At 41.6% G+C, this 26,685-nt stretch overlaps 1 protein-coding gene across 4 annotated transcripts in view; it reads right to left on the bottom strand.

Moving 5' to 3' along the window:
* FNTA (farnesyltransferase, CAAX box, alpha) overlaps positions 1-23,777 on the bottom strand; it is a 29,432-nt gene extending 5,655 nt beyond the window's left edge. The window contains exons 1-6 of one of the 4 annotated variants that reach the window (XM_024251665.3): positions 23,512-23,777; positions 20,884-20,969; positions 15,828-15,942; positions 10,373-10,477; positions 7,810-7,936; positions 2,758-2,903 (exon numbers count right to left, since the gene is read on the bottom strand). In XM_024251665.3, the coding sequence (XP_024107433.1) occupies positions 2,758-2,903; positions 7,810-7,936; positions 10,373-10,477; positions 15,828-15,942; positions 20,884-20,969; positions 23,512-23,711 (779 nt within the window). In that variant the 5' untranslated portion in view covers positions 23,712-23,777. Of the gene's footprint in view, positions 1-2,757; positions 2,904-7,809; positions 7,937-10,372; positions 10,478-15,827; positions 15,943-20,883; positions 20,970-21,060; positions 21,150-23,511 lie in introns of those variants that run through there. The other 3 variants (XM_054561535.2, XM_054561534.2, XM_024251666.2) reach the window with 3 other exon arrangements.
* Between the last annotated feature and the right edge of the window lie 2,908 nt (positions 23,778-26,685).

Below are 26,685 nucleotides of genomic sequence, written 5' to 3'. Positions count from 1 at the left end.
CGATATTTAAAATCCTTTGTTGTCATTTCAACAATGTCATTTCACAACGTCGTTACCAGGATTAGATTCCATCTTGAGAAACCACTTCTTTTGCTCATCCATAAGAAGCGACTCCTCATCTGATCAAGTATTGTCTTGATGCAGCAGTTCGGTCACATCTTCAGGCTCCACTTCTAATTCTAGTTTCCTTGCTGTTTCCACCACAGTAGCAGTTCCTTCTTCCTCTAAAGTCTTGAACCCCTCAAAGTCATTCATGAGGGCTGGAATCAATTTCTTCCAAACTCCTGTTAATGTTGGCATTTTGACCTCCTCCTATGAATCACGAATATTCCTAATAGCATCTAGAATGGTAAATTCTTCCCAGAAGGTTTTCAATCGACTCTGCAGATTCACTGGAGGAATCACTATGGCAGCTCATAGCTTTACAAAATTTATTTCTTAAATAGTAACACTTTAAAATCAAAATGACTCCTTTATCCATGGGCTGCAGAATGGATGCTGTGTTCGCAGGCATGAAAATAGCATCTCCTTGCACATCTCCATTAGAGCTCTTGGGTGACCAGGTCCATTGTCCATGAACAATCATATTTTCAAAGAAATTTTTCTGAACAACAGACCTCAAAGAGGGCTTAAAATATTCAGTAAACCATGCTGTAAACAGACGTGCTGTCATCCAGGCTTTGTTGTTCCATTTATAGAGCACAGGCAGAGGAGATTCAGCATAATTCTTAAGGGCCCTAAGATTTCCAGAATCATCATTGAACACTGGTTTCAACTTCAAGTCACCAGCTGCATTAGGCCCTAACAAGATTCAGCCAGCTGTGTCAAGCTTTGAAGCAGTGCCTTCTCTCTGGCTATGAAAAGTCCTAGATGGCATCTTCTTCCAATAGAAGGCTGTTTCATCTATACTGAAAATCTTCTGTTTACATGCAGCCACCTTCATCAGTGATCTGAGCTGGATCTTCTGGAAAACTCACTGCAGCTTCTCCAGCAGCACTTGCTGCTTCACCTTGCACTTCCATGCTATGGAGATAGCTTCTTTCTTATACCTCATGAACCAACCTCTGCTAGCATCCAAGTTTTCTTCTGCAGCTTCCTCACTTCTCTCAGCCTTCATCAAATTAAAGAGAATTAGGGCTTCCTCTGGATTAGGCTTTGGCTTAAGGGAATGTTGTGGCTGGTCTTATCTTTTATCCAGGCCACTCAAACTTTCTCCATATCAGCAATAATGCTGTTTTGTCCAGGTGTTCACTGGAGCAGCACTTTTAATTTCCTTCAAGAACTCTTTCTTATGAGTTTGGTGTTTGGTGCAAGAGGCCTAGCTTTGGACCTATCTCAGCTTTTGACATGCGTTCCTCACTAAGCTTAATCACTTCTGGCTTTTGATTTAAAGTGAGAGGCTGTGACTCTTCCTTTCACTTGAACACTCAGAGGACACTGTAGGGTTAATTGGCTTAATGTCAATATTGTTGTGTCTCAGGGAATAGTGAGGCCTGAGGTGAGGGAGAGAGATGGTGGAACACATGCAACAGTGATATTCTCTGTTTTATATGGGTGCAGTTAGTGGCACCCCCAAACAATTACAATAGATGACTGATCAAAGATGACTGATCACAAATCACTGGAACAGATATAATGATTATGAAAAAATGTGAAATACTGAGGAGTACCAAAATGTGACACGGAGACACAAGTGAGCACATGCTGTTAGAAAGAATGGCCCTGAAGACATGCTCAACTCAAGATTGCCACAAACCTTCAACTTGTTAAAAAACAAAAAACAAAAAAAAACACATAATATCTACAAGGCTCAAAAAACCAGGTATGCCTGTACAGCTTTATATAGGAGAGCACTAGAAAAAAAGCATAAAGTGTGCTTGAGGGGTAGTGCACGCTCCAGACAAAAGCCCAGAGCAGAGTGTTAAGGTGAGACATGGATTAAAGCCTTTTATAAATTTCAAGTCACCAGAATTCTGTATAGAGCAGACAAAAGAAGAGCAAGCTGCCTCGATCCAGGCAAAATCAAGAGCTTGGAAGAAAGGAGATGCACCATACAAATCAGCTCCACTCAACAGTTGTTCAAACACGTTTACACTAAAATTATGACTCCCATCTCACCAGGCTCTGAAAACAAGCCTGTTCAAATTGTGACACAGACACTCAGACACAATGGACAAATAAGGTCACAAAAATCGTGGCTACTAATGTTTATGGATACAATATAGAAATTGATGCCAATTCAGAAATTTCTAGCTCTAATAACAGCTCTTTGTATAGAGCGGTTCTCAACTTGGGGGTGACTTTACTGCTCGGGGGACATTTGGCAATGTCTGAAAACATTTTTATTTTAAGGCCAGGATGCTGCTAAATACCCTACAAAACACAGGATAGCCCCCTACAACAAAAACTTATCCAGCCCCAAACCCTGCACTAGGGTAACATGGCATCTGGGGACGATTATCTAAAATGCAACAGAATTTAATGAGATGGTTTTAAAATAAAGCTTCTTAGACAATACCCTATAACATTAAGATTTCTTTCCAATCTCTAGTAGCAATATTTCAAGAAACTTAAAATACAATGAAGTAGAAGTATGCTACATTATTTGTAAATCTAACATCATATGTTCCACTCAGTACTCTGTCCTCTTTTAGTTCCATGGGGTAGGATCTTGATCTGCTGTATCCCCAGTGCCTGAGACATGGTAGGCATGCAAACATGTTTGTAATGAATGAGCAAGTGAAGGAGATTACTAACTGGACTTCTCTCTCCACAGCACGATCATTGTAGCCAGTGGTGTTAGAAATGACGAAGTATCTTTGGTTCCAGACAGAGTTATTTCTCACATCCTCTTTGAGAAGTTGGTCCACATACTGCAGCTCATTGTCCCAAAGTTTAAATTCCTAAAGGAAAAATTTAGAAAAATCATCCATTAGAAATGTCCCATTATTTATGAACAAAAAAAATAAATAAAACTACAACAAAGAAGGTAGAACTGAGGACACAGGATTTATCACAAATTCAGAAGGTAGTGATAGCTGCAAGTAAAGGAAATAGAGGGGGGATACAAGTATGAAATTGATGATAGAGCCTGCAAAGACACATACAGAAAGCAGAAAAAAGACATCCAAGAGAATTTTGAGGGAAAAAACCCCCAAACTCACTAGTAAGAGAATGAGTGACCACAGTATAGATATAAATTTGATGTGACTTGATATGAATATATCTTTTTTTTTTTTTTTTTTTGAGGCGGAGTTTCACTCTTGTTGCCCAGGCTGGAGTGCAATGGCATGATCTCGGCTCACTGCAACCTCCACTTCCTGGGTTCAAGCAATTCTCCTGCCTCAGCCTCCCAAGTAGCTGGGATTACAAGCATGCACCACCACACCTGGCTAATTTTGTATTTTTAGTAGAGATGGGGTTTCTCCATGTTGGTCAGGCTGGTCTTGAACTCCCAACCTCAGGTGATCCGCCCACCTCGGCCTTCTAAAGTGCTGGGATTACAGGCGTAAGCCACCACACCCGGCCGATATTAATATATCAAAGTAAAAGGGCAGCATTCAAAAATGAAAATTAAGTAAAAGGATAGCATTCAGAAGTGCACATATATGATAAAATTACATTAAAATACATGGAGAGAAGCATACATGGTCAGGAGTGGTGGTTCTCATGGGCAATCCCACTGCTTCAGGAGGCTGAGGCAGAAAGGTCACTTGAGGCCAGGAGTTCGAGACCAGCTGAGGCAACACAACAAGATCTTGTCTGGAAAAATAATAAAGACAGTCCGGGCGCGGTGGCTCAAGTTTGTAATCCCAGCACTTCGAGAGGTTAAGGTGGGTGGATCACCTGAGGCCAGGAGTTCGAGACCAACCTGGCCAACATGGCTAAACCCCGTCTCTACTAAAAATACAAAAATTAGCCGGGCGTGGTGACAGGCGCCTGTAATCCCGGCTACTTGGGAGGCTGGGGCAAGAGAATCGCTTGAACCCGGGAGGTGGAGGTTGCAGTGAGCTGAGATCGTGCCATTGACTCCAGCCTGGGGGACACAGCAAGGCTCTGTCTCCAAAAAATAAAAACAATAAAAATAAAAAAATTAGTCGGGCATGGTGGCACATGCCTAGAATCCCAGCTACTCAGGAGGCTGAAGAGGATCACTTGAGCCCAGGAGTTTAAGGCTGCAGTGAGCTATGATTGCACCACTGCACTCTGGGCGACAGAAACAGACCCTGTCTCAAAAAAAAGAAAAACAAAAAGAAAAGAAATATACACAATGGACAAAGATATAAATTTATATTATTTTTATTGAGACAGCGTCTCACTTGGTCGCCCAGGCTGCAGTGCAGTGGCATAGTCTCAGCTCGCTGTAACCTCCATCTCCTGGGCTCAAGCGATATTCTTCCCTCAGCCCCTCAAGTAGCTGGGACTACAGGTGTGCGCCAACATAACCGGCTAATTTTTACAGTTTTTGTAGAGACTGGGTTTTACCATGTTGGCCAGGCTGGTCTTGAACTCCTGAACTCACGTAATCTGCCCACCTCAGCCTCCCAAAGTGCTGGGATTACAGGCATGAGCCACCACACCCAGCCAATATAAATTTTTTATATTATAAAGCTCTCTTAATAAAAAAAAATCATGGAGGAAGAGAACCAATAAAGATAATTTAAAAGAGGAGAATGATAAAAAACTTATAAATACTTTGAAAGTAGGGGACATTATAAAAAAGATAATGGAGTTTTCTTATTTGGTAACAGCAAAAAAGTAAGAATCTCCTATGATAGTCCCCGATTTTATAGATGATCATAAAAATAAACGCATTAGGAAAGTAACATTTTTGTGAAAGTTCCTAGTGGAGTTCAGGAACTAGTGCCTAATGTGGGCACTGATTGGTGTCCTCCCACTGTTCTCAGTCTCCAGCATGCTAAGGATAGAAAGACAGTAAACACCTACAACCTTTTGTATCAATGTAACAATTTAATGTCTGCTGAGTCTAATAATGAAAAACAAGGAGTAGTGTTTTCTATACATATGTTTCTGTTTGTTTTCAGACTCATGGAAGTTATAAAAATAACACAGTGCCCTGTGTACCCTTCACTTAGATTCCCCAAATGGTAAACATCTTACCAAAGTGCAATCCCAAAACCAGAAAATGACATCTGTACATTATTGTTAATGGAACCGCTCACCTTATTCAGATCTTACATGTACTCACTTGTGCGTATGTGGTACAGGTGGAGAAGTGGGGGTAGAATATAATTCTACACAATTTTATCCCATGTATAGTATAACTACCACAATCAAGATGGAGAACTATTCCCTCAGCACACAGAAACTACCTCATGCTACCCCTTTATAGCTGTACCCCCTTTTCCCTCACCCTGGCAACCTCTGATCTGTTCTCTACATCTGTAATTTTGCTGTTTCAAGGATATTATCTCAATGGAGCCATACAGTATGAAACCTGAGACTTCCCCTTCCACTAAGGATCATACCCTTGAGATCCATCCAACTTGTTGCCGGTATGGATCATTCATTTCTTTTGACTGGTGAGTAGTAGTGTGTGTGTGTGTGTCTGTATTTCACTTTTAATTTTTTTTCTTTTAATTGAGACAGAGTCTCATTTTGTTGCCCAGGCTGGAGTGTAGTGGTGTGAGCATAGCTCAACATAGCCTCCACCTCTTGGGCTCAAGTGATTCTCCTGCCTCAGCCTCCTGAGTAGCTGCGAACACAAGCATGCGCCACTAGGCTCATCTAATTTTTTTGTATTTTTTGTAGAGACGGGGTTTTGCCATGTTGCCAGGCTAGTCTTGAACTCCTGGCCTCACGGGATCCACTTGCCTGGGCCTCCCAAAGTGTTGGGATTACAGGCGTGAGCCACTGTACCCAGCCTCATTTTTAAAGTAATTGATTTTTAGTGTATTTTACATAAATGAGATATACATGAAATACAGTAAAATACATCCAATCTGTGATTGGTTGGGGACAAAGAAGGGTCCTCCACTCCTTCATTTAAGAAGCTCTAGTACAGTCAATGCCAATGACATACAGGCCATGAATGTTTATAATTCATGTTTAAAACTAAAATTTTACCACGTTTTTAATATATATGTCACGAAATATTTTTTAGAGATCTCATAGTCCCATTTTAGGTCATCAAAGAGTATGCTGAATTCATTAAATCCTCATTGAAAATAACTGAAATATTAATAAAATAGCTTTCCATATAGAAACAGACCACAGTTCCTTGGCTTTGACACTACTGAAAGTATGGGCTAGATAATTCTTTGTTGTGGGGGACGTCCTGTGCATTTTGGGATGTTTAGCAGCATCCTGGCCCTCTACCCAACAGATGGCAATAGCAACATGCCCCAAGTTCTGACAACCAAAAATGTCCCCTAGGGGACACAATGACTGCTGCTTGAGAACCACTGACTCACATAAAATTTTTTTTTTTTAATAAAAATAAAGAGAAAGCCTGTTCTTAAACCATGAAGACCAGAGGAAAGTGCCACACAGTCCCCCATCACAAATTATGCAGCTGAGCTTCCCCCATTTGGGGAAATTGCAGGGGTCAGCACATCTGGAGTGCAATGAATGTGAAAGGCACCTTGGTGATCATATCTTCCCTGCCAGGTAAGTAACTCACATGAACTAAATAATGTATAAAATAAATAGAAATGCATAAGCTACAACACAATCAAGGGATATTCTGGAATCCTTTCTCATAGGAACCTTTTATGATAATTTCAGTAAGAAGCACGCCAGTTAAGGGGGCTTTTCAAAAATACTGGTTATGTTCTATGTCTTAATCTATTGTGGTAGATGGAGAGAGCTGTATGTGTAAAATGTATGCTTTTATGTGATTACGTTTTTCAGAGATAAGTAAAAATATTGAATACCTTTAGAATATGTTATCCTTTTAATCAAATTTGGAAAAGTTTAAAAATTTTTAAGTTTTAAATATTTGGTGAAATGCTCTTGGCCTAATGAATAGTGCAGAAAGTAGCAATCCCTGGAAAAAATTCACAGGAAACAATACTAGAACTGTTTAAAATAAATAAAATACCCAGAGTGGGAGTTACAACTATGCTATTCAGAATTTAGCATAAAACTTTGAAACATAGGTAGAAATAAAAAACTTAAGTTACTGTAAAATCCTATTCCAAAGTTTATATATGAAAAAAAAATGTATAATATGCCTTTGTTAGTTAAAATAATACATCTGTAGTAAAAATATGCTACTTTTTATACTCAGTTTGCTAGCAAATATAATACAAATTCAATCTAAAAAATACTAAAAATTTACTACATCCAAAGATATTATAAAGGTTAGCTAACATGAAGGATGTCCGGTTTTAAGTATGTTAATAATTCTTTCTTTTTTTTTTTTTTTTAAATAGATGGGGTCTCACTCTGTTGCCCAGGGTAGAGTGCACTGGTGTAATCATAGCTCACTGCAACCTCAAATTCTCGGGCTCAAGCAATCCTCCTGCCTCAGCCTCCCAAGCAACTGGGACTACAGGTGTACGCCACCATGCATGGCTAATTTTTGTATTTTTTGGAGAGATGGGGTCTCACTTTGTTGCCCAGGCTGATCTCAAACTCCTGGCCTCACTCAATCCTCCTGCCTTGGCCTCCCAAAGTACTGGGATCACAGACATGAGCTACCACACATGGCCAATAATTTTTAGTTATACATTGTGTGCGATGATCTACATATGTGTGCGTTTTGGTTTAGAAACAGACTTTGAGAGTAATTTTATTTAGTTCAGTTAAAAAAAAATCTGAAAAACACTACAAGAAAGGCAATACCTGAATAACCCATTGTCGATGCTGCCAGGCATGATAATTCTTTGCATCCTGATTAAGAATATCAGCAATAAATTCAAGCTCCTGAGATGGATCTCTTAGCCATTCCACTAATACTCGCCTATGATGCCTAAAGCCCAAAGAAGGGAGAGAAGTTTTTTGTTAATTTACCCATGAACTAAAATATCAGTTGCACATGTTATAAAGGTGACATGAAAGGACACACAACAAACAAAAACTCATCTCTAATTCTCAACACTCTACTGTAGAGAAAAGGTAACACAAAAAAAAATAGAAAAAAAATTCAGATAGTTTATCTCAAACTACATCTGGTAGTATCTTTCAACAACCATGAAACTGTGTCAAAAAATTAAGAAACATTACTAGATTGTATAATGAGAGACAAGAGAAAATGTGCTATTATTTTATCAAATATATAAGTTCCTCTACTTAACACACGCCTGTCAATTTTCCCTAAGTGCAAAGTGTCACCAAACAAGCAGCTTCTCATTCTACAAATTAGTAGGCAGAACTGAATTTACTGCTACACTGGCAAGTAGCTATGACAAGCTGCAAGTTGTCAACAGAGGAATTTTCTTTTTTTTTTTTTTGAGACGAAGTCTCGCTCTTGTCCCCCAGGCTGGAGTGCAATGGCGCAATCTCAGCTCACTGCAACCTCCGCCTCCCAGGTTCAGGCAATTCTTGTGCCTCAGCCTCCCGAGTAGCTGGAATTACAGGCGCCTGCCACCACGCCCGGCTAATTTTTTGGATTTTAAGTAGAGACAGGGTTTCACCATGTTTGCCAGGCGGGTCTCAAACTCCTGCCCTCAGGTGATCTGCCCGCCTCAACCTCCTAAAGTGCTGGGATTACAGACGTGAGCCACCGCGCCCGGCCAGGAGTTCCTGCGCTAGGAAAATACTTAAGGATTTTATATTGGGTTCCATTTTATAATTTTCTTTGGCTGAAGTATTTATAGAAATCTATTAGTCAAAATGTTCTAAAATTCACTATGGTGATATGGTTGTACAGATCTGTATACATACTAAAAAACACTGAATTATATACTTTGAATGGGGGAATTGTATGGTAAGTGAACTATATCTCAATAAAACAGACCTTTAAAAAATCTATTAGAGTATAACATTCAACTAAAAGTGAGCAGAACAATAGGAAAAAAGGAAGGATTTAATGCTTAATGAATGACCTATTCTACATGCCTGGAAAATTAAAAAATTCGTCTTACAGATCAAGACAAGATACTAACAAAAACAAAAGCCTAGACAGAAGGTTTCCAAATTTATTTTAGAAATCTTCCAAGTCAGTGAACACTAGCTGCATTTTATTTTTCCAGGTTGTTGGTGAGTTCAGTAATTTAGAAAAGCTAAGAATCAAATCGTCCAGGATATCAAACTGAGGAAGAAGAAGTTCATGCTGATGTTCTCCAATTTAAGGAGTTACACGGCTTTATGTTACAGCATAAGTTTTCAGTTAGAAGTTAATAAAAGTGATTAGGTTACCTGGGATAACGAATTTGCATCGCCTGTACTACATTGGTTATAAAACGAACAGAGTGGACAATTAGAAATGTACAACAATTTAAAAACTGCTGGGCTTTCCACAGCAGCTACTTTGAGTGGTTTTGTGTTTTACTTAACAGTGGGTGATGAAGTACTAATGACAGTGTCTGCAGTATCCAGAAAAGAAAAGCAATTTCTCTTTAGCAAAAACTCGATGTAATCAAATACTAATGCCTGTGATGTCAGAATTTTATAGCTACAGATTTTTACATAAAAGCACCTTAATTCCACAGGGTAAATAACTTTAGTGAGGGTCTGCAACTCTCCATTTAATCTCTTTTCTCATTAAACCAATTATTTTATAATGTAATTTCTTAGAAATACAACAATCTTGTAATCAACAGGCTACAATGGTAAAGTTTTTAGTTTTTTAATTTTTTTTTTTTTTAATTTTTTTTGAGACAGAGTCTCACTCGGTCTCCAGGCTGGAGTGCAGTGGTGCAATCTCAGCTCACTGAAACCTCCACCTCCCAGGTTCAAGTGATTATCCTGACAGCCTCCTGAGTAGCTGGGATTACAGGCATGCCACCACATCCGGCTAATTTCCATATTTTTAGTAGAGACGGGGATTCACCATTGTTGGCCAGGCTGGTCTCAAACTCCTGAACTCAAGTGATCTGCTCGCCTCAGCATCCCAAACTGCTGGGATTACAAGCAGAAGCCACTGCACCTGGCTACAGTGGTAGTTTTTAAATAAAATTCTAGGCCAGGCGCAATGGCTCACACCTGTAATCCCAGCACTTTGGGAGGCTGAGGAGGGCGGATCACCTGAGGTCAGAAGTTCGAGACCAGCCTGGCCAACATGGCAAAACCCCGTCTCTACTAAAAATACAAAATTAGCCAGGTGTGGTGGCGTGCGCCTGTAATCCCAGCTACCCAGGAGGCTGAAGCTGGAGAATTGCTTGAACCCGGGAGGCAGAGGCTGCAGTGAGCCAAGATCACGCCACTGCACTCCAGCCTGGGAGACGGAGCTAGACTCCAAACTTACCAAACTTGATAGTTTTTGGGCTGCTCCTCAATTATTGCAGTGATGTAGTTCATTTCCTCATGTAGATCCTTCTGAAGTGACTTTAAAAGAACTCTCCGGAAATGCCTAGGGCAAACATAAAACATCCAAAGTCGCATTATTCCACAGAAGTTCCCTAATAACAATATCAAATACAGCTACAAGTCAGCAATACAGTTAGACAAATTTTTGGCAGGTAATCTGTATAATTTAACAATTATAGGCCAAGCACGGTGGCTCATGCCTGTAATCCCAGCACTTTGGGAAGCCGAGGTGTGCGAGTCACATGAGGTCAAGAGTTTGAGAGCAGCCTTGCCAACGTGGTGAAACCTCGTCTCTACTAAAAATACAAAAAAAATTAGTTGGGCATGGTGGTGCACACCTGTAGCCCCAGCTGCTCGGGGAGGCTGAGGCAGAAGAATCGCTTGAACCCAGGAGGCAGAGGTTGCAACGAGCCAAGATCGTGCCACTGCACACTAGCCTGGGCAACAGAGGGAGACTCCATCCACCCCCACCCAAAAAAAAAATTATACATAGGTACTCTGCATAATTTAACAATTTAAGTGCTCGTGAGCATCCAAATTCATACGACTATCTGGTGACTGGAAGAAATGAAGCACTTTTAGTAAAAACAGCGAAAGGTGGCCGGGCACAGTGGCTCACGCCTGTAACCCCAGCACTTTGAGAGGCTGAGGCAGGTGGGTCACCTGAGGTCAGGAGTTTGAGACCAGCCTAATCAACATGGAGAAACCCCATCTCTACTAAAAATGCAAAATTAGCTGGGCGAGGTGGCGCATGCCTGTAATCCCAGCTACCTGGGAGGCTGAGGCAGGAGAATCACTTGAACCGAGGAGGCAGAGGCTGCAGCGAGCCAAGATCACGCCATTGCACTCCAGACTGGGCAACAAGAGCAAAACTCCCATCTCAAAAAGAAAAAAATAGTGAAAGGTAACAAGTATGAGATAGAAGAAAAGTAAATTTCTGATTCTTAAGTAATGACAGCCAACCAACTAAAATTATTTTCAGGTACTACTCTGGTCACCGATGTTCTATAATATGAGAATCAAAGACATCTCTTTCCCTATACAGTACACGTTGTTCGTGTAGATACATTATCCATATAATAAATTAATTCTATTATAAACATTAACAAAATATTTACTTTTAGAACAACCACAAAAATGCTACTTGTAAATGAAACAAGTTTGTCTTTGATTTCCCCATAGGTGGAGTTTAACCACCACCACCAGAAAAAATTTTCCTAAAGACGTCGTTAGGTCTGGTCTAGTTTTACTTCAAAATTTCAAAAATTTCCAACTCGATATATAGTAAGGGACGTTCCAGGACCTAATTTTATTAGCTTTTAAAATGAACTGCTAACTTTGGGAGGCCGAGGCAGGCAGATCACTTGAGGTCAGGAGTTTGAGACCAGCCTGGCCAACATGGCAAAACCCCATCTCTACTAAAAATACAAAAATTAGCCTGTAATCCCAGCACTTTGGGAGGCCGAGGTGGGCGGATCACGAGGTCAGGAGTTTGAGACCTGGCTAACATGGTGAAACACCATCTCTACTAAAAATAAAAATAGCTGGGCATGGTGGCATGCGCCTGTAGTCCCAGCTACTCGGGAGACTGAGGCAAGAGACTCGCTTGAACCCGGAAGTCAGAAGTTGTAGTGAGCCATGACTGCGCCACTGTACTCCAGTCTGGGCGACAGAGCAAGACTCCGTCTCAAAAAACAAACAAACAAAAATACAAAAATTAGCTGGGTGTGGTGGCAGACACCTGTAATTCCAGCTATTCGCAACACTGCAGCATGAGAATCACTTGAACCCCGGTGACAGAGGTTGCAGTGAGCCAAGATCACGTCACTGTACTCCGCCTGGGCGACAGCGTGAGACTCCATCTCAAAAAAATTAATAAAAATAAAATAGAATAAAATAAAATGCTAAATAGGAGAGACAACAGTATTTCTCTCATTATTCCAAAAAAAAAAAAAAGTAGACTTCCCAGAGCATGTAAATATAAGCCCTTGGCTTTTATGGGTAAGGATTCCAGGTATACTGCTTCTTTCAAAACAGCAATAAACTCACAGGAAATCTTTAAGTGTATTGTAAGTTCCAAAAATGATGAAACACACTGAGAATTCCAGTTAAACAGGGGAGATTAAGTAAACAAGTTTATTCTCACTCCCTAATAAAACCCCACTAAAATGACAACAAAGGAATAAACCCACAAGAACGAGAATCAGGGGCAAAGATACCACGGCAACTGGAAGAGGTCAACAACATTATGGGAAGTGTGAGCAGATAGACAAGATTTAACTAAAACACAGAATAAGACTTTAAGAAAATTCCAGAAATCAGACGTATGACATATTTCCAAAACTGGGGGTCAAAGGTGGGACTAAAAGCAGTGGAAAGTCTATAGAAAGAGTCCTTGGCGGCCAAGACCGTTCCCACTACCCTGAGCAGAAGTGACATCCTGTCTTGGGCAGGAGACAAGTGGCTTTATTCTCTGGAAAAATCTGAAGCAGAATGGGTTACAAGGCACACTGGAAGACAGGGTGAGTTAAAGGGTGGAAACAGGACATTTAAAATGTTGATATACAAACTTAGAAAAAAAACGTTTCTATTTCAAACTACAACAGGATAAGATCTGCAAAAAGCAAAAAGTTGATATCCTAAACAGTGAGACTCTCCTACCATCTTCCCCTGCCTAACACCCCAGAACTGTGGCAGTTAAATGTACACTCCTTAGGCAATAAACTACTTAATCCTCTCTGAGAGACACACTGTCCAAGAAAAAAGACTTAAATACTGACAACTGAGATTTCACTACAACACAGCCACATCCCCACTCAGTAACTTCACAGTGAAGCCCTCCAGCTGATAAATCCTGCCACATACAGGGCTTCCAATCAGGATTTTTCCTGTCTCTCTTATACACATAAAGAGAAAGTCAAGAATTACCAACCATTTGAGAAAAATATTTATATGAAAGAGAACAAAAGAGATGAAAAGATCTCACATCCATGAAATTAAACACACACACACACATACACACACACAAACACACACACACGATGCTATTTAAAAAAGAATATTCAGGCCGGGCGCAGTGGCTCATGCCTGTAATTCCAGCACTTTGGGAGGCCGAGGCGGGTGGATCACGAGGTCAGGAGATCGAGACCATCCTGGCTAACACGGTGAAACCCCGTCTCTACTAAAAAAATACAAAAAAATTAGCCGGGAGTGGTGGCGGGTGCCTGTAGTCCCAGCTACTCGGGAGGCTGGGGCAGGAGAATGGCGTGAACCCAGGAGGCGGAGCTTGCAGTGAGCAGAGATCGAGCCACCGCACTTCAGCCGGGGCAACTGAGCAAGACTCTGTCTCAAAAAAAAAAAAAAAAGCATATTCAGAGAACAAAAAACAGCTCCCCCAAATTAAAAATGAATGCAGAAATCTTTAAAAATCCATACAAGAGTCAGAAAATAAAATTGATGAAATTATCTCAAAAGTAAACAAAAAAATAAACAAATGAAAATAAGAAAAATTGAGGCGATACAACATACAACTAAAAGGCATTCCAGAAGAAGAAAACAGAGGAAAGAGAAGAAATTATCAGAAGAACACAGAAAAATCCCCAGAACATAAAGAGAAAAAGAAAAGTTTTAAACAAAGGAATGGAAATCTTCTCAACCTGAAAAGAAGCTAAGAGAAACAGAAAAAGAGTTTTAAAATTCTGAGGTAAAATAATTTCCAATCTAGAATTTTATTACTGAAGTTGAAGGGAGACTAATGATTTTTAATTGTATAAATCTCAAAAATTATTTTCCATCTTTCTACTCAATGATGTGCTCTATAAAATGAGAAAGTAAATCAAGAAAGAGAAAGGTATGGGATCTAGGACACAGGGGATCTAACACAATGAATGAGCTGAAAACCAGGTATGCAGCATCCAATTGGTGAAGTGAAAAATGAAACTGAAGGATGACCTGTCTTCAATAGAAAAATGATACTTCACATATATCAGAGCATCTGGAAGACAAATTACCTATTGGTACAAAGAAAACAAAAATGACACTGTTAGAGGGAATGTAATTATACTATTAAATGTGGGTCAGCAGCCGGGCACAGTGGCTCATGCCTATAATCCCAGTACTTTGGGAGGCCGAGACGGGTAGATCACCCGGGGTCAGGAGGTCGAGACCAGCCTGAGCAACATGATGAAACCCCGTCTCTACTAAAAATACAAAATTAGCTGGGTGTGGTGGTACACACCTGTAATCCCAGCTACCTGGGAGGCTGAAGCAGGAGAATCACTTGAATCTGGCAGGCGGAGGCTGCAGTGAGCCGAGATTGCACCATCGCACTCCAACCTGGGCAACAAGAGCGAAACTGTCTCAAAAAAAAAAAAAAGTGTGTCAGCATGAACATAAATTGAGTGCTCATTTGTGATGGAGGGAGGGTAGTGGAGAATGAACTATCTTTCACAGAAGGAATAATGTTTTAAATGAAAAAAATAAGCCAAGCACGGTAGTTCACGCCTGTAATCCCAGCACTTTGGAAGGCCGAGGTGGGCGGATCACGAGGTCAGGAGATCGAGGCCAGCCTGACCAACATGGTGAAACCCCATCTCTACTAAAAATAAAAAATTAGCCAGGCATGGTGGCGGGCACCTGTAATCTCAGCTACTGGGGAGGCTGAGGCAGGAAAATCGGTTGAACCCTGGAGGTGGAGGTTGCAGTGAGCCGCGATCATGCAACTGCACTCCAGACTGGGTGACAAAGCAAGACTCCATCTCAAAAAAATAAAAATAAAAGTACAAAATAACATAATATAAAATGAAATGAAAAAATAATATCAGTTAAGCAAATTATCTAGAATATGGAGGTTAATTCAAGAAAAAAATCGCTAAGAGTTACCACCTCTGCGGAGTGGGACTGGCAGTGGGAGGGAATGGGCTGGAGATTGCTACTTTTCATGCAGCTTCTGACTTTTAAACCCATACGCAAATTGCTATTTTGATAAAAATTAAAGGCCAGGCGCAGTGGCTCACTCCTGTAATCCAAACACTTTAGGAGGCCGCGGGGAGTGGATCACCTGAGGTCAGGATTTCAAGACCAGCTTGCCCAACATGGTGAAACCCTGTTTCTACTAAAAATACAAAAAAATTAGCCGGGCGTGGTGGTGGGTGCCCGTAATCCCAGCTACTCAGAAGGCTGAGGCAGGAGAATCACTTGAACACAGGAGGCAGAGGTTGCAGTGAGCCGAGACTGCACCAATTATACTCCAGCCTGGGCACAAGAGCGAAACTCCACCCGCCTCCAAAAAAAATAAAGTACAGTTTAAAAAAATTAAAGTACAGTTTAAAAAAAGAAAAGCTACTTGAAGTAACACATTTAAGCAGGGAATACTGATGATGTGTTTTACTTACCACACTGTATAATTGGCTGCATTTAACTCAATAGCATCCCGGGTTAGCTTAAAAGCTCGTTCACTTCTTTCATCACGCTGCAGGACAGCTCGGAAGTAATCATAAACATCTCTAACTAGAGATAGAGCACACAACTACATTAGGACCATCTTACTTAAAATTAGCACTATAATGTATAATGTCACTATACCTATAAAGATATTTTATTGACCTGTGTATCATTTATACCAACAAGCAAAATAAAGTCAAATGGCTGTGGCCGCCACCCTGAAAATGCCCTAGTGTCTCAGCCACAAAAAGCATGGACTATTTATGTAGAACCGTATGCTTACTGCTTACGTGTGTGCATATGAGTTCATGCCAGATTCCAAATCTCCCTTATGTATAAAAGGAAAATTTTCTTATGTATAAAAGAAAAATTAGGGGTGCATATATCCAAATATATTCATATAGCTGTTTTTCTGACATTTTATTTTGATCAGATTTTTAACTGAAAAATATGCCCAATGGCAGAAAACTCAACAGTACAAAAAGGTTCACACTAGATTTCCATTCCACTAAATTCCCAAGCCTCCTCCCCAGAAGCAACCATTATTAAATCATTCTAGTGTATCCTTCCAAATATATTCTATGCATCTACAAGAATAGCCTAATTCCATCCTTCATTTTTATGCAAATGAGATCCCATCACACTCTGAGCTTTGCATTTTTCACTCATACATTATTAAAGATAGTGTAAACTAGTACAAATACTTCTACAACAAATCATTAAAATTTACATACTCTTTGACCCAATAATTCCAGCTCTAGAAAGTTCTCTCACAAATATATACTCCCATATGTGTGCAAGTATTCAAGGATATTTATTGGGAGCATTGGATTACAAAAAAAACAAACAAAAGACTGAGGCAGGCAGATCACTTGAACCCAGCAGTTTGAAATCAGCCTGGGCAACATAGGGAAACTCCGCCTCTACAAAAAATATAGAAATTAATCGGGCGTAGTGACCCAGGCCTGCAGTCACAGCTACTCAGGAGGCAGAGGTAGGAGGGTCACTTGAGCCCGGGAGGTCAAGGTTGCAGTGAGCCATGATCGCAAGCACCCAGCCTGGGTGACAGCGCAACACTGTCTCAAAAAAAAAAAAAAAAAAAAAAAAAGAACTGCCAAGTATGGTGGTTTGCACCTGTACTTCCAGCTACTCGGGAGGCTGAGGCAGAAGGACTGCTTGAGCCCAAGAGTTTGAGACCAGGCTGGGTAACACAGTGAGAGCCTGTCTCTGAAAAGAAAAAAACAGAAAGGGGTCATTTACAGCCAAGTAGAATATTAGATGTGGGTAATGTGGGGACCCACTACTTGCAATGGCATCTGAAGTGGGATGGATGTTGCAGCACTGATCCCTTGGCCTGTGGGGTCTGTGCTAACTCTGGGTAATGTCAGAACTGAATTAAATTGTAGGGCAACTAGTTGGTGTCTACAGAAAATTGCTTGGTGTGAAAAATCCAAACATTTGGTGTCGAAGTATTTTGACTATAGAGAAACAGTTTTTTTCTTTTAGCCTGTAATACTGAAAGTGAAAGTATCAGACACGAGTATGAACAATTACTCCTCTTCACAAAATTCTGAGGTATACAAAGGTTACCTAGTTCTAAACACTATCTTTAAAAAGTTGAATTTGAGCAGTGACTCAGGCCTGTAATCTCAGCACCTTGGGAGGCCGAGGTGGGCGGATCACTTGAGGTCGGAAGCACAAGACCAGCCTGACCAACATGGTGAAACCCCATCTCTACTAAAAATACAAAAATTAGCTGGGCATGGTGACCCGTGCCTGTAATCCCAGCTACTCGGGAGGCTGAGGCACGAGAATCGCTTGAACCTGGGAGACAGGTTGCAGTGAGCCGAGATCACGCCATTGTACTCCAGCCGCTGTGCAACAAGAGCGAAAGCCTGTCTCAAAAAAAAAAAAAAAAGAATCAAGCTTCCAAATTTCAAATAAAATGATAACATGTTAACTATGTATACAAATGTATATATATAATACATTATTTTACACACGCACACAGACACACATAAAACACACACATATGCACATTGATAAAATAAACTGGGACGCTATCAGGCTGGGATAGCTCCAAAGCCGCAAGTTCTTATGTAAACAACCAAAATCTGGTTCAATGTAAAAGGTAAAATGAAACAACATTATTCTTTTAATTCAAAAATTATAAACAACAGACCAGGTGCGGTAGCTCACGCCTGTAATCCCAGCACTCTGGGAGGCCGAGGTGGGCGGATCACCTGAGGTCGGGAGTTCGAGACCAGCCTAACCAACATGGAGAAACCCCATCTCTACTAAAAATGCAAAATTAGCCAGGCGTGGTGTCGCAAGCCTGTAATCCCAGCTACTCGGGCGGCTGAGGCAGGAGAATCGCTTGAAGCTGGGAGGCGGAGGTTGCGGTGAGCTGAGATCACACCATTGCACTCCAGCCTGGGCAACAAGAGCGAAACTCCATCTCAAAAACAAAAAATTATAAACAACATATTGTCATGCTCGAAGTTTCTAAAACTTTGACTTTTTTAACTCAACATTGTTTCTGAGATCTGTTCATGTTATAATAGATCTAAATCCTCTTAATGGTTATATAGTATTCAACTGTATGACAATGATACATTTTATTTTATCCATTTCTCCAAAAGATAGACATATAGCTTCCAATATCTTGCTGTTTCAAAAAATGCTGCAAATTATAGTAGCTAACATATACAGTGCTTACTATGAGCCAGACAGTATTCTACTATTTTATGTAAATAATTTACTACATCTATAGTTACTACCAAAATCCTCATTTTACACAGGTGGAAACAGAGGCACATAGGAGTTAAATAACTTGTCCAAGATTACATAGTCAGTAAAATGTGAAGTTAGAATTTGAACCAGATGGTCTGGCTCCAAAGTCTGTGCTTTTAACCTCCTGTGCATATCTTCTCATGCCATGTGCCAGAATGAACCCAGAATATTAAATTAGAAGCAACACTGCTAGGTTGCAAGATAAGTGCATTTTCCAGTTTTAACAGATATACCAAACTGCTTTCCAAAATGGCTAAACATTTGAAAACTCCCATATGAAATGTATGGAGCTCTTCATGTATCTTAATACCTAATATAATATCAAGACAGTTTTCATTTCTGCCACTTAAATCATGGGTGGAAAATGGAATTCTCATTTTAACCTGTCATTCCTAATGATAAACAATTCTTCCTATTTTATTGGCCAATGGCATTTTCTTTTCTGTGAATTGCCAGTTCATACCCTTTGTCCATTTTTTGATTAAACTCTCTGTCTCCTTATCCTGTTGTAGAAACGTCTCAGTTTTAATATGGATCCTGTTTAAATGACATATCTTCTTCCACACTGCTGCTTGCTTTTTAACTTGTTCATGGTTTCTTCTGCTGTGTAAGTTTTAAATTTATATATTTGTCTATAAACGGTCGACAGGTCAAACTTATCTTTTCCTTTAGGATTTCTAACCATGGTGTATGTAAGAATTCACAACGTTATTATTTTTTTTTTTTGAGACAGAGTTTTGCTCTTGTCGCCCAGACTAGAGTGCAATGGCGCGATCTTGGCTCATTGCAACCTCCACCTCTCAGGTTCAAGCGATTCTCCTGCCTCAGCCTCCCGAGTAGCTGGGATTACAGGCGCCCACCACCACGCCCAGCTAATTTTTGTATTTTTAGTAGAGACAGGGTTTCGCCATGTTGGCCAGGCTAGTCTCAAACTCCTAACCTTAGGTGATCTGCCCGCCTCAGCCTCCCAAAGTACTGGGATTACAGGCGTGAGCCACCACATCTGGCCCAAAATGTTAATTTTATACCTTGCACAAAGGTTAATTTATCCTCAGTGGAAACATATTATATTAGTTTCCCCCAACATCTCTGTTTTAAGTACTTATGAATCTGAATAAGTTATGGTTTATATTTCTCTGATCACTAGTAAGGTTAATATCTTTTCATAGATATTGCTATTTTGTGAATTGTCTCTTCACACATACTATCTCTCAAAGTATGAGAGTTTTGCATTTCCGTGCAGTTATATATTCTGACCTTCTCCTTAATCGATTCTGAGGCTTACATTTTGCCTAATAATACCTTCTCCGTCCTAAGAATGATAGGGATACAATTCTGCTTTTATCTAAGTGCACAGCCAACTGTTCCAACCATTATTTGATTAATCCACCCTTTTCATAAAGGTATAAAATGTCTTTCTTATCACATATTAAGCTTTCATAGAGTGAGGATCTATTTCTAGAGTCTTTACAAATCTATTTCTCTGCTACTTCCGCTTAATCATTAGGTTTAGTAATATATCTGCACACTTAATAAGGCAAACCTATCATTATTCTTTTTTAAACATTTATTGTCATTTTATTATCAGAAAAAAATACTTTTGTAAAAGAATGATCTTAGAAAAGCCTTAACTGAAAGGAATGTATATACATAAAATTACAAAACTATCATTCCATTTTATTCATTCTCCCTTTCCTAGAAGAACTAACATTTCCATGACCTTCAATTTACATTTTCACATTCATTATAAAAGAATATTTTGTCAAAGAAAAAATCCACTCATTTTAATATCAATAAATGTATTCCAAGTGAGCCGAACACTTCACTGCCAAAATATATGTTTAAATCCTGATGTTTCAGCAACCAAAGTTTATTCTAAAAACAGTAACTCATTTATATTGTGTGGTACATGCATAATCTCCCTGGCGGTGGAGTCTCCAGCAAAGAAAAGAAAACCACAATCACATAGTAGCTATTATCTATTATACTGTAACGTTTATTATTTAGAATATGTCCAGTCTTTGGGCAAAATAAAACTTTTAATCATAAAGCTAAATCACACACACACAAAAAAAAACACAAAATTAACTCATCTTAAGTCATTCAGATTTTTATTAGACAGAAATTTGTCATCTATCTTGCTACATAGTTGTGAATTCCAATTCTGCTACTATATTTAACTTACAGACCTTTTCCTAATATAAACAAACTTACATTTGTCACTATAAATGATCTGGACCACGGGATTGGGGCCATCATTCTGCGGCACTGGATCTATATCAGCCCATTCTGCTCTGTCCCTGAAAATAGACATTCCCCAACCAGTGGTTACATTCAAATACAGAAGAAAAGGGACTCTAGTGTTTTTAAAATGACAATAATTACACTTACATTGATATTGGTAACTTACAGGGCTCATAATGTAATCATGGTTGGATTCTTCATGACCAGGTTTTGCCAATATATTTTACGTATTAAACTATTAAAGTAAAATTAAAACAAATAACCCTCAGACGCTGAAAAGTTAATCAACAGTTTTCAAATTTAAAGTTTTATAAGTAGAAAAACAAGTTTTTGCAGCAAGTAGACAGTACTTTTTTTTTTGAGACGGAATCTCACTCTGTTGCCCAGGCTGGAGTGCAGTGGTGTGATCTCGGCTCACTACAACCTCCGCCTCTTGGGTTCAACCGATTCTTCTGCCTCAGCCTCCCGAGTAGCTGGGACTACAGGCGCACGCCACCACGCCCAGCTAATTTTTGTATTTTTTGGTAGAGATGGGGTTTCACCATGTTGGCCAGGATGGTCTCAATCTCTTGACCTGGTGATCCGCCCACCTGGGCCTCCCAAAGTGCTGGGATTACAGGTGTGAGCCACCGCTCCCGGCCTCACAGTATTTTTAACTTAGAAATCAATCTAACTCATTGGTCTAGTAAGATTCTTTGAGTCAGTCAGCATTTTTAAAACGTATGAATAACAAAATACTAGGAATTGACATTTTAAGATAAAAATAAGTATTATTAATTTACTCAAGAGGTGGCGCAGGTGATCATTAATAAGAAAGCAGGCTCTGGAATCGGACAACTACCTAAGTCGTAACATTGGCTGGAGCACTTACTAGCTGTGTGACCTTCAGAAAGTTACTTATTGGGGCCTCAGTTTCACCATTTATAAAATCAGGGCAATATTATTACCTACCAACCTTAGAAGGGTATTTGGAGGAATAAATGAGATAATAGACGCTAAGCACTTAAAACATCCACAGCACACAGGCGGCATTCAATGACTACCTAATAAGCAATGCTAAAATAACTGTATAGTGACAACAGTGAGTGCTTACAGAAATTTCTGTGAACTACCTACCCAGTGTGACCAAATTTCTCTTAAACACTTTCACTTATATTCTTTTCCTTTCACCTTTTTTTTTTTAATTTGAGACGGAGTCACGCTCTTGTCCAGGCTGGGGTGCAATGGCGCAATCTCGGCTCACTGCAACCTCTGCCTCCTGGGTTAAAGCGATTCTCCTGCCTCAGCCTCCCGAGTAGCTGGAATTACAGGTGCCCGCCACCACGCCCGGCTAATTTTTGTATTTTTAGTAGAGACAGGGTTTCACCATGTTGGCCAGGTTAGTCTGGAACTCCTGACCTCAGGTGATCCGCCCGCCTCGGCCTCCCAAAGTGCTGGGATTACAGGCGTGAGCCACCGCGCCCGCCCTTCCTTTCACTTTTTATTTCTCTATGATGATCAGCTATAGACAGCAGAGATTCTGTGGCATCCAATGCGCAATGCTAGAAACTGTGTCCATTATACAAGGAGAAATACAAGAGAAATCATGACCTAAGACGTGACACCTAGAGCCTGGGGGAGTGGCCTGGGAAAGGTAATGCTGTATTTAGTCACCAGGAAATCACACACAGTCATGTGAGAACCTGAGTATTTCACAATCCAGAGAGCAGACTTGAGGATTATGGGGCTACCAATTTAAATCAGTAAAACACTATCTCCAATCAAAAAAAATATATATGGGTAGTGACTTCTACTCATTCACAAAATCAAGGTAAACAAGCCATCGAATGGATTTACCTACAACTACAGAAGTAAGACCTAAGGCGATTATCTCTGCAGGTTCACAGGGAATTAGGAATCAACATTACCATCTGAAAGCAAAGAACTGATGGAACTGGGTGTCAGCAAAGACGGGGTGACAGAGGCAAGAAAGTTACCGCAGTCCCCAGTACACCTCACTTGTATTATGTACGAGGCGATGCAGGGAGGCTTAAGAGAGGTTCAGTAGCAAATCTCTTTTCAGCCTTTAGCCTGGCTGATACGAGGCGCTAAAATACGGATTGGATGAAAATGTCTCAGGGCGCCAAGCAGAGCCAGCCACTGGAAGCCCTCACACCTCGTTTTTAGGGTGAGCAAATCTGGTCCTGGTTTCCTGCCCGACTACCAGAACTGCACCCTAGCCCTTGGGTATTCACTGGTTGTTAGCGGCACAGCGTCCTGGGAAGCCGTGGAAGAGAGCGGGAAATTTCTTATATTTACGAATCGCGACGCCTGAACACCTGAACGAGTGCAGTCTAGGGTGCAGCAGTTTCCGCGTGGCTTTAAAGCAGGCGGGAAGCCGAGACCTCGCGGCTTCGCGTCCCCGCGGTCTCGCGCCGGCGCCGCCCTGGGAAGCGGCGACCTCCCGGCAGCCGCCCGGGCCCAGCGCCATGCACCGGCCCACACGAAGCCGCGGGAACTTCGGCCTGGCGCGCCGAGGCCGAAAGCGCGCGCCGCGGGTCTTGGGGCAGCTGGGCCTCCAGGGAGTGTCCCGAGCAGCGGCCGCCGCGGGGGCGTTACCTGTACAGGACGTAGGAGGGCGAGTCCAGGCTCACAAACCCGTCGTCCATGGGGGACGCCACGGCTTCCCCAGCCTCGGCCGCCATCTCTTCCTTGTGCTGCTGCTGGGGCGGCGGTGGGTGCGGCTGGGGCGGGGGCTGCTCCGGCTGCCCGGGCTCGCCGCCTTGCGCAGCCTCCCCAACCCCCTCGGTGGCCGCCATCTCGCCTCGGTCCGCAGCGGAGGTGGCAGCGGAGGCCCCGCCCCCAGGAGGCCCCGCCCCTCTCTTCCCCCTCTCTAGGCCACTTCCTGTTTTCTGGGTTTCCTACCATAGAGGTGCGGGCCAGAGAGTCTTGGCTGGCTGCCTGGGTCTGGGTGGGAGGGTGCGGGAGCTGGCTGCGTCCGCCGCGAGGTTGCGCGGCTCTTCCGAGAGCCCCCAGGCTCCCACGCGTTTTCCCATCTGTCGCCGTTCCCGAGCTTTGCAGATGCCATTTGGACCGTGTTAGTGCTGTTAGTGGCCCCAGCAGGGAGAGGGCGATTCCTTCTTTGGACAGAAGCTGCAACTGAGGGTGGCTGGCGGACACTGAGCTCTCAGCCCTTTGCGTCTATCTCAGCATTTTCAAAACGAAATATAAAGCCTGGGCGCGGTGATTCACGCCTGATCGCTTGATCCCAGCCGCTCGGAGGCCGCGGCGGGAGGATCATGTGAGCCAGGGAGGTCGAGACCAGCCTGGGCAATCTAATGCGACCCCATCTCTACCAAAAATACAAAAATTAGCTGGGCATCATGTGGGTGCCTGTGGTTCCAGCTACTCGGAAGGCTGAAGTGGGAGGATCGCTTGAGCTGGGAGTTCGAGGCTGCAGTGAGCAGAAATCACCACTGCACTCCAGTATGAGGGACAGAGATCCTGTCCCAAAACACACACACCATTAGAAAAAGAAAGTAATTTTTGGTGAAGTTTTTGTTTGTATTTATATATGTTCGGATATAATGGTGTAAACCAAAAAATAAAATTCTGAACCCAACACCAAACCATCTGAATAGACCCTTCCTCTCTGCCAAGGGCATTCCAAAGTTAACCCGAAAAACTTGTTCAGGCCATGATGGAAAGGGGTGGGGGTGGGCCATTAACATCAAGGCCGACCTTAAGTCTGATGAGAAACATTTACAATCTATTCTTTCTGAAGCCTGTTACTTGGAGGCTTCATCTGCATAATAAAACTTTGGTCTCCACAACCCCTTATCACAACCTGGACATTCTATTGATAACAACTTAACCAATTGCTAATCAGAACATATTTAAATCTACCTAGGACCTGGAAGCACCCCTCTCCCTGCACTTTGAGTTGTCTTGTCCTTCCAAAGGAACCAATGTGTATCTTACAAGTATTTGATTGATGTCTTATGCCTCCCGAAAATGTATAAAACCCCGCTGTGCCCCAACCACCCTGGGCACATGTTCTCAGGATGTCTTAAGGGCTGTGTCACAGGCCATTAATCACTCATATTTGGCTCAGAATAAATCTCTTCAAATATTTTCCAGAGTTTGACTCTTTTCATTAACAATGGGTCATATGAATATATGTTGTTGGGGCTCAGAAAAGAATATCCCAAATGAAGGTCTAAGCATCAGCTTCAGAAGCACAGTCTCTCTCTGACCTTCTGCCCTCCTCTCTCTGGCCACTCATCCTTTCCTGAAGCAAGCCACAGCAACTAGAATCGCTCTTCCCCCTCACAGGTCATAGAAACCAGAACCCTTTCCCCCCAAAGCCAGCCATGGCACCTGAAAATACTACTCTAACCTTCCTCCAGCCCTGCCTTTCTATGTGACAGCTGGCTGTAAAGAAACTAAACCCTAGTTCCAGAGGGCTCCGCTCCCACTGGGTGTTGCAGGGAGGAACAGTGAGGCCAAGGAAAACCTGAACAGACAGGCCTTGTTGAATTTCTCTACTCCATATATTAGCATTAAATCATCCTCTTTTTGTTCAAAGAGGGTATAGTATTAGGGCAGAAATAGCTAAATCAAATAATGGGACACAGTAGAGAACTCACAAACAGATCCATGCATATGTGGATGCTTGAGACTAGACAAAGCCTTCATTGCAGAAGATTGAGAAAAGGACGGTGTTCTGAATAATGATGCTGGGTCAATTGGGCACCCACAGAGGAAAAGAAATTGCATCCCTACGTTATACTACATAGACTTCAATGTGAAAGGCAAAACATAAAAGCTTAAGATTCTGCACAAAACAGAAAACCCAAAATGGCAAATAAATGCATGAAGAGATGATCAATCTCATTAGTAATCAAGAAAATGCAAATTAGAAATATCTTTATATACCATACACATCCACTACATTGGCAAAAATGGAAAAGCTTAACAATTCCAAGTAGCTTTGGAAAATAGGTTGGCATTATGTAGGAAAGCTGAAGATACACATTGTTATCACCCAGTGCTATAGTTTGGATGTGTTTTGTCCCTACCAAAACTCATTCAGGGTTGAGAGGCAGGGCCTAGTGGGAGCTGTTTGGGTCTTGGGGGCAGATTCCTCATGAATAGATGAATGCCCTACCTCAAGGATAAGTGGGTTCTTACTCTTGCAGAAGAGATTAGCTGTCTTCCTTGGTTTCTCTCTCTTGCTTTCCCTCTTGCTATGAGATCTCCTTGCACATACTACTCCCCTTCCACTTTCCCCCATGAGTTGAAGCAGCCTGAGGCCCTCACTAGATAAAGCTACCCAGTCTTGAACCTTTTGGCCTCCAGAATCATGAGTCAAATAAACTTCTTTTCTTTATAAATTACCAGCCTCAGGTATTCTATTATGGTAACACAAAACGACTAAGACACCCAGTAATGCTAAGATACATACATATATTCATATATATATATGTGTATATATATATATATATATATATATTTTTTTTTTTTTTGAGACAGAGTCTCGCACTGTTCCCTGGGCTGGAGTGCAATGGCATGGTCTTGGCTCACCGCAACCTCTGCTTCCCAGGTTCACGCGATTCTTCTGCCTCAGCCCTCAGCCTCCTGAGTAGCTGGGATTACAGGCGCATACCACCACACCTGGCTAATTTTTTGTATTTTTAGTAAAGATGGGGTTTGACTATGTTGGTCGGACTGGTCTCGAACTCCTGACCTCATGATCCAGCCGCCTTGGCCTCCCAAAGTGCTGGGATTACA

This window comes from Pongo abelii, chromosome 7 (assembly GCF_028885655.2).
Source record: "Pongo abelii isolate AG06213 chromosome 7, NHGRI_mPonAbe1-v2.0_pri, whole genome shotgun sequence".
Taxonomy (NCBI): Eukaryota; Metazoa; Chordata; class Mammalia; order Primates; family Hominidae; genus Pongo; species Pongo abelii.
This window is presented reverse-complemented; position numbering and strand designations above follow the sequence as displayed.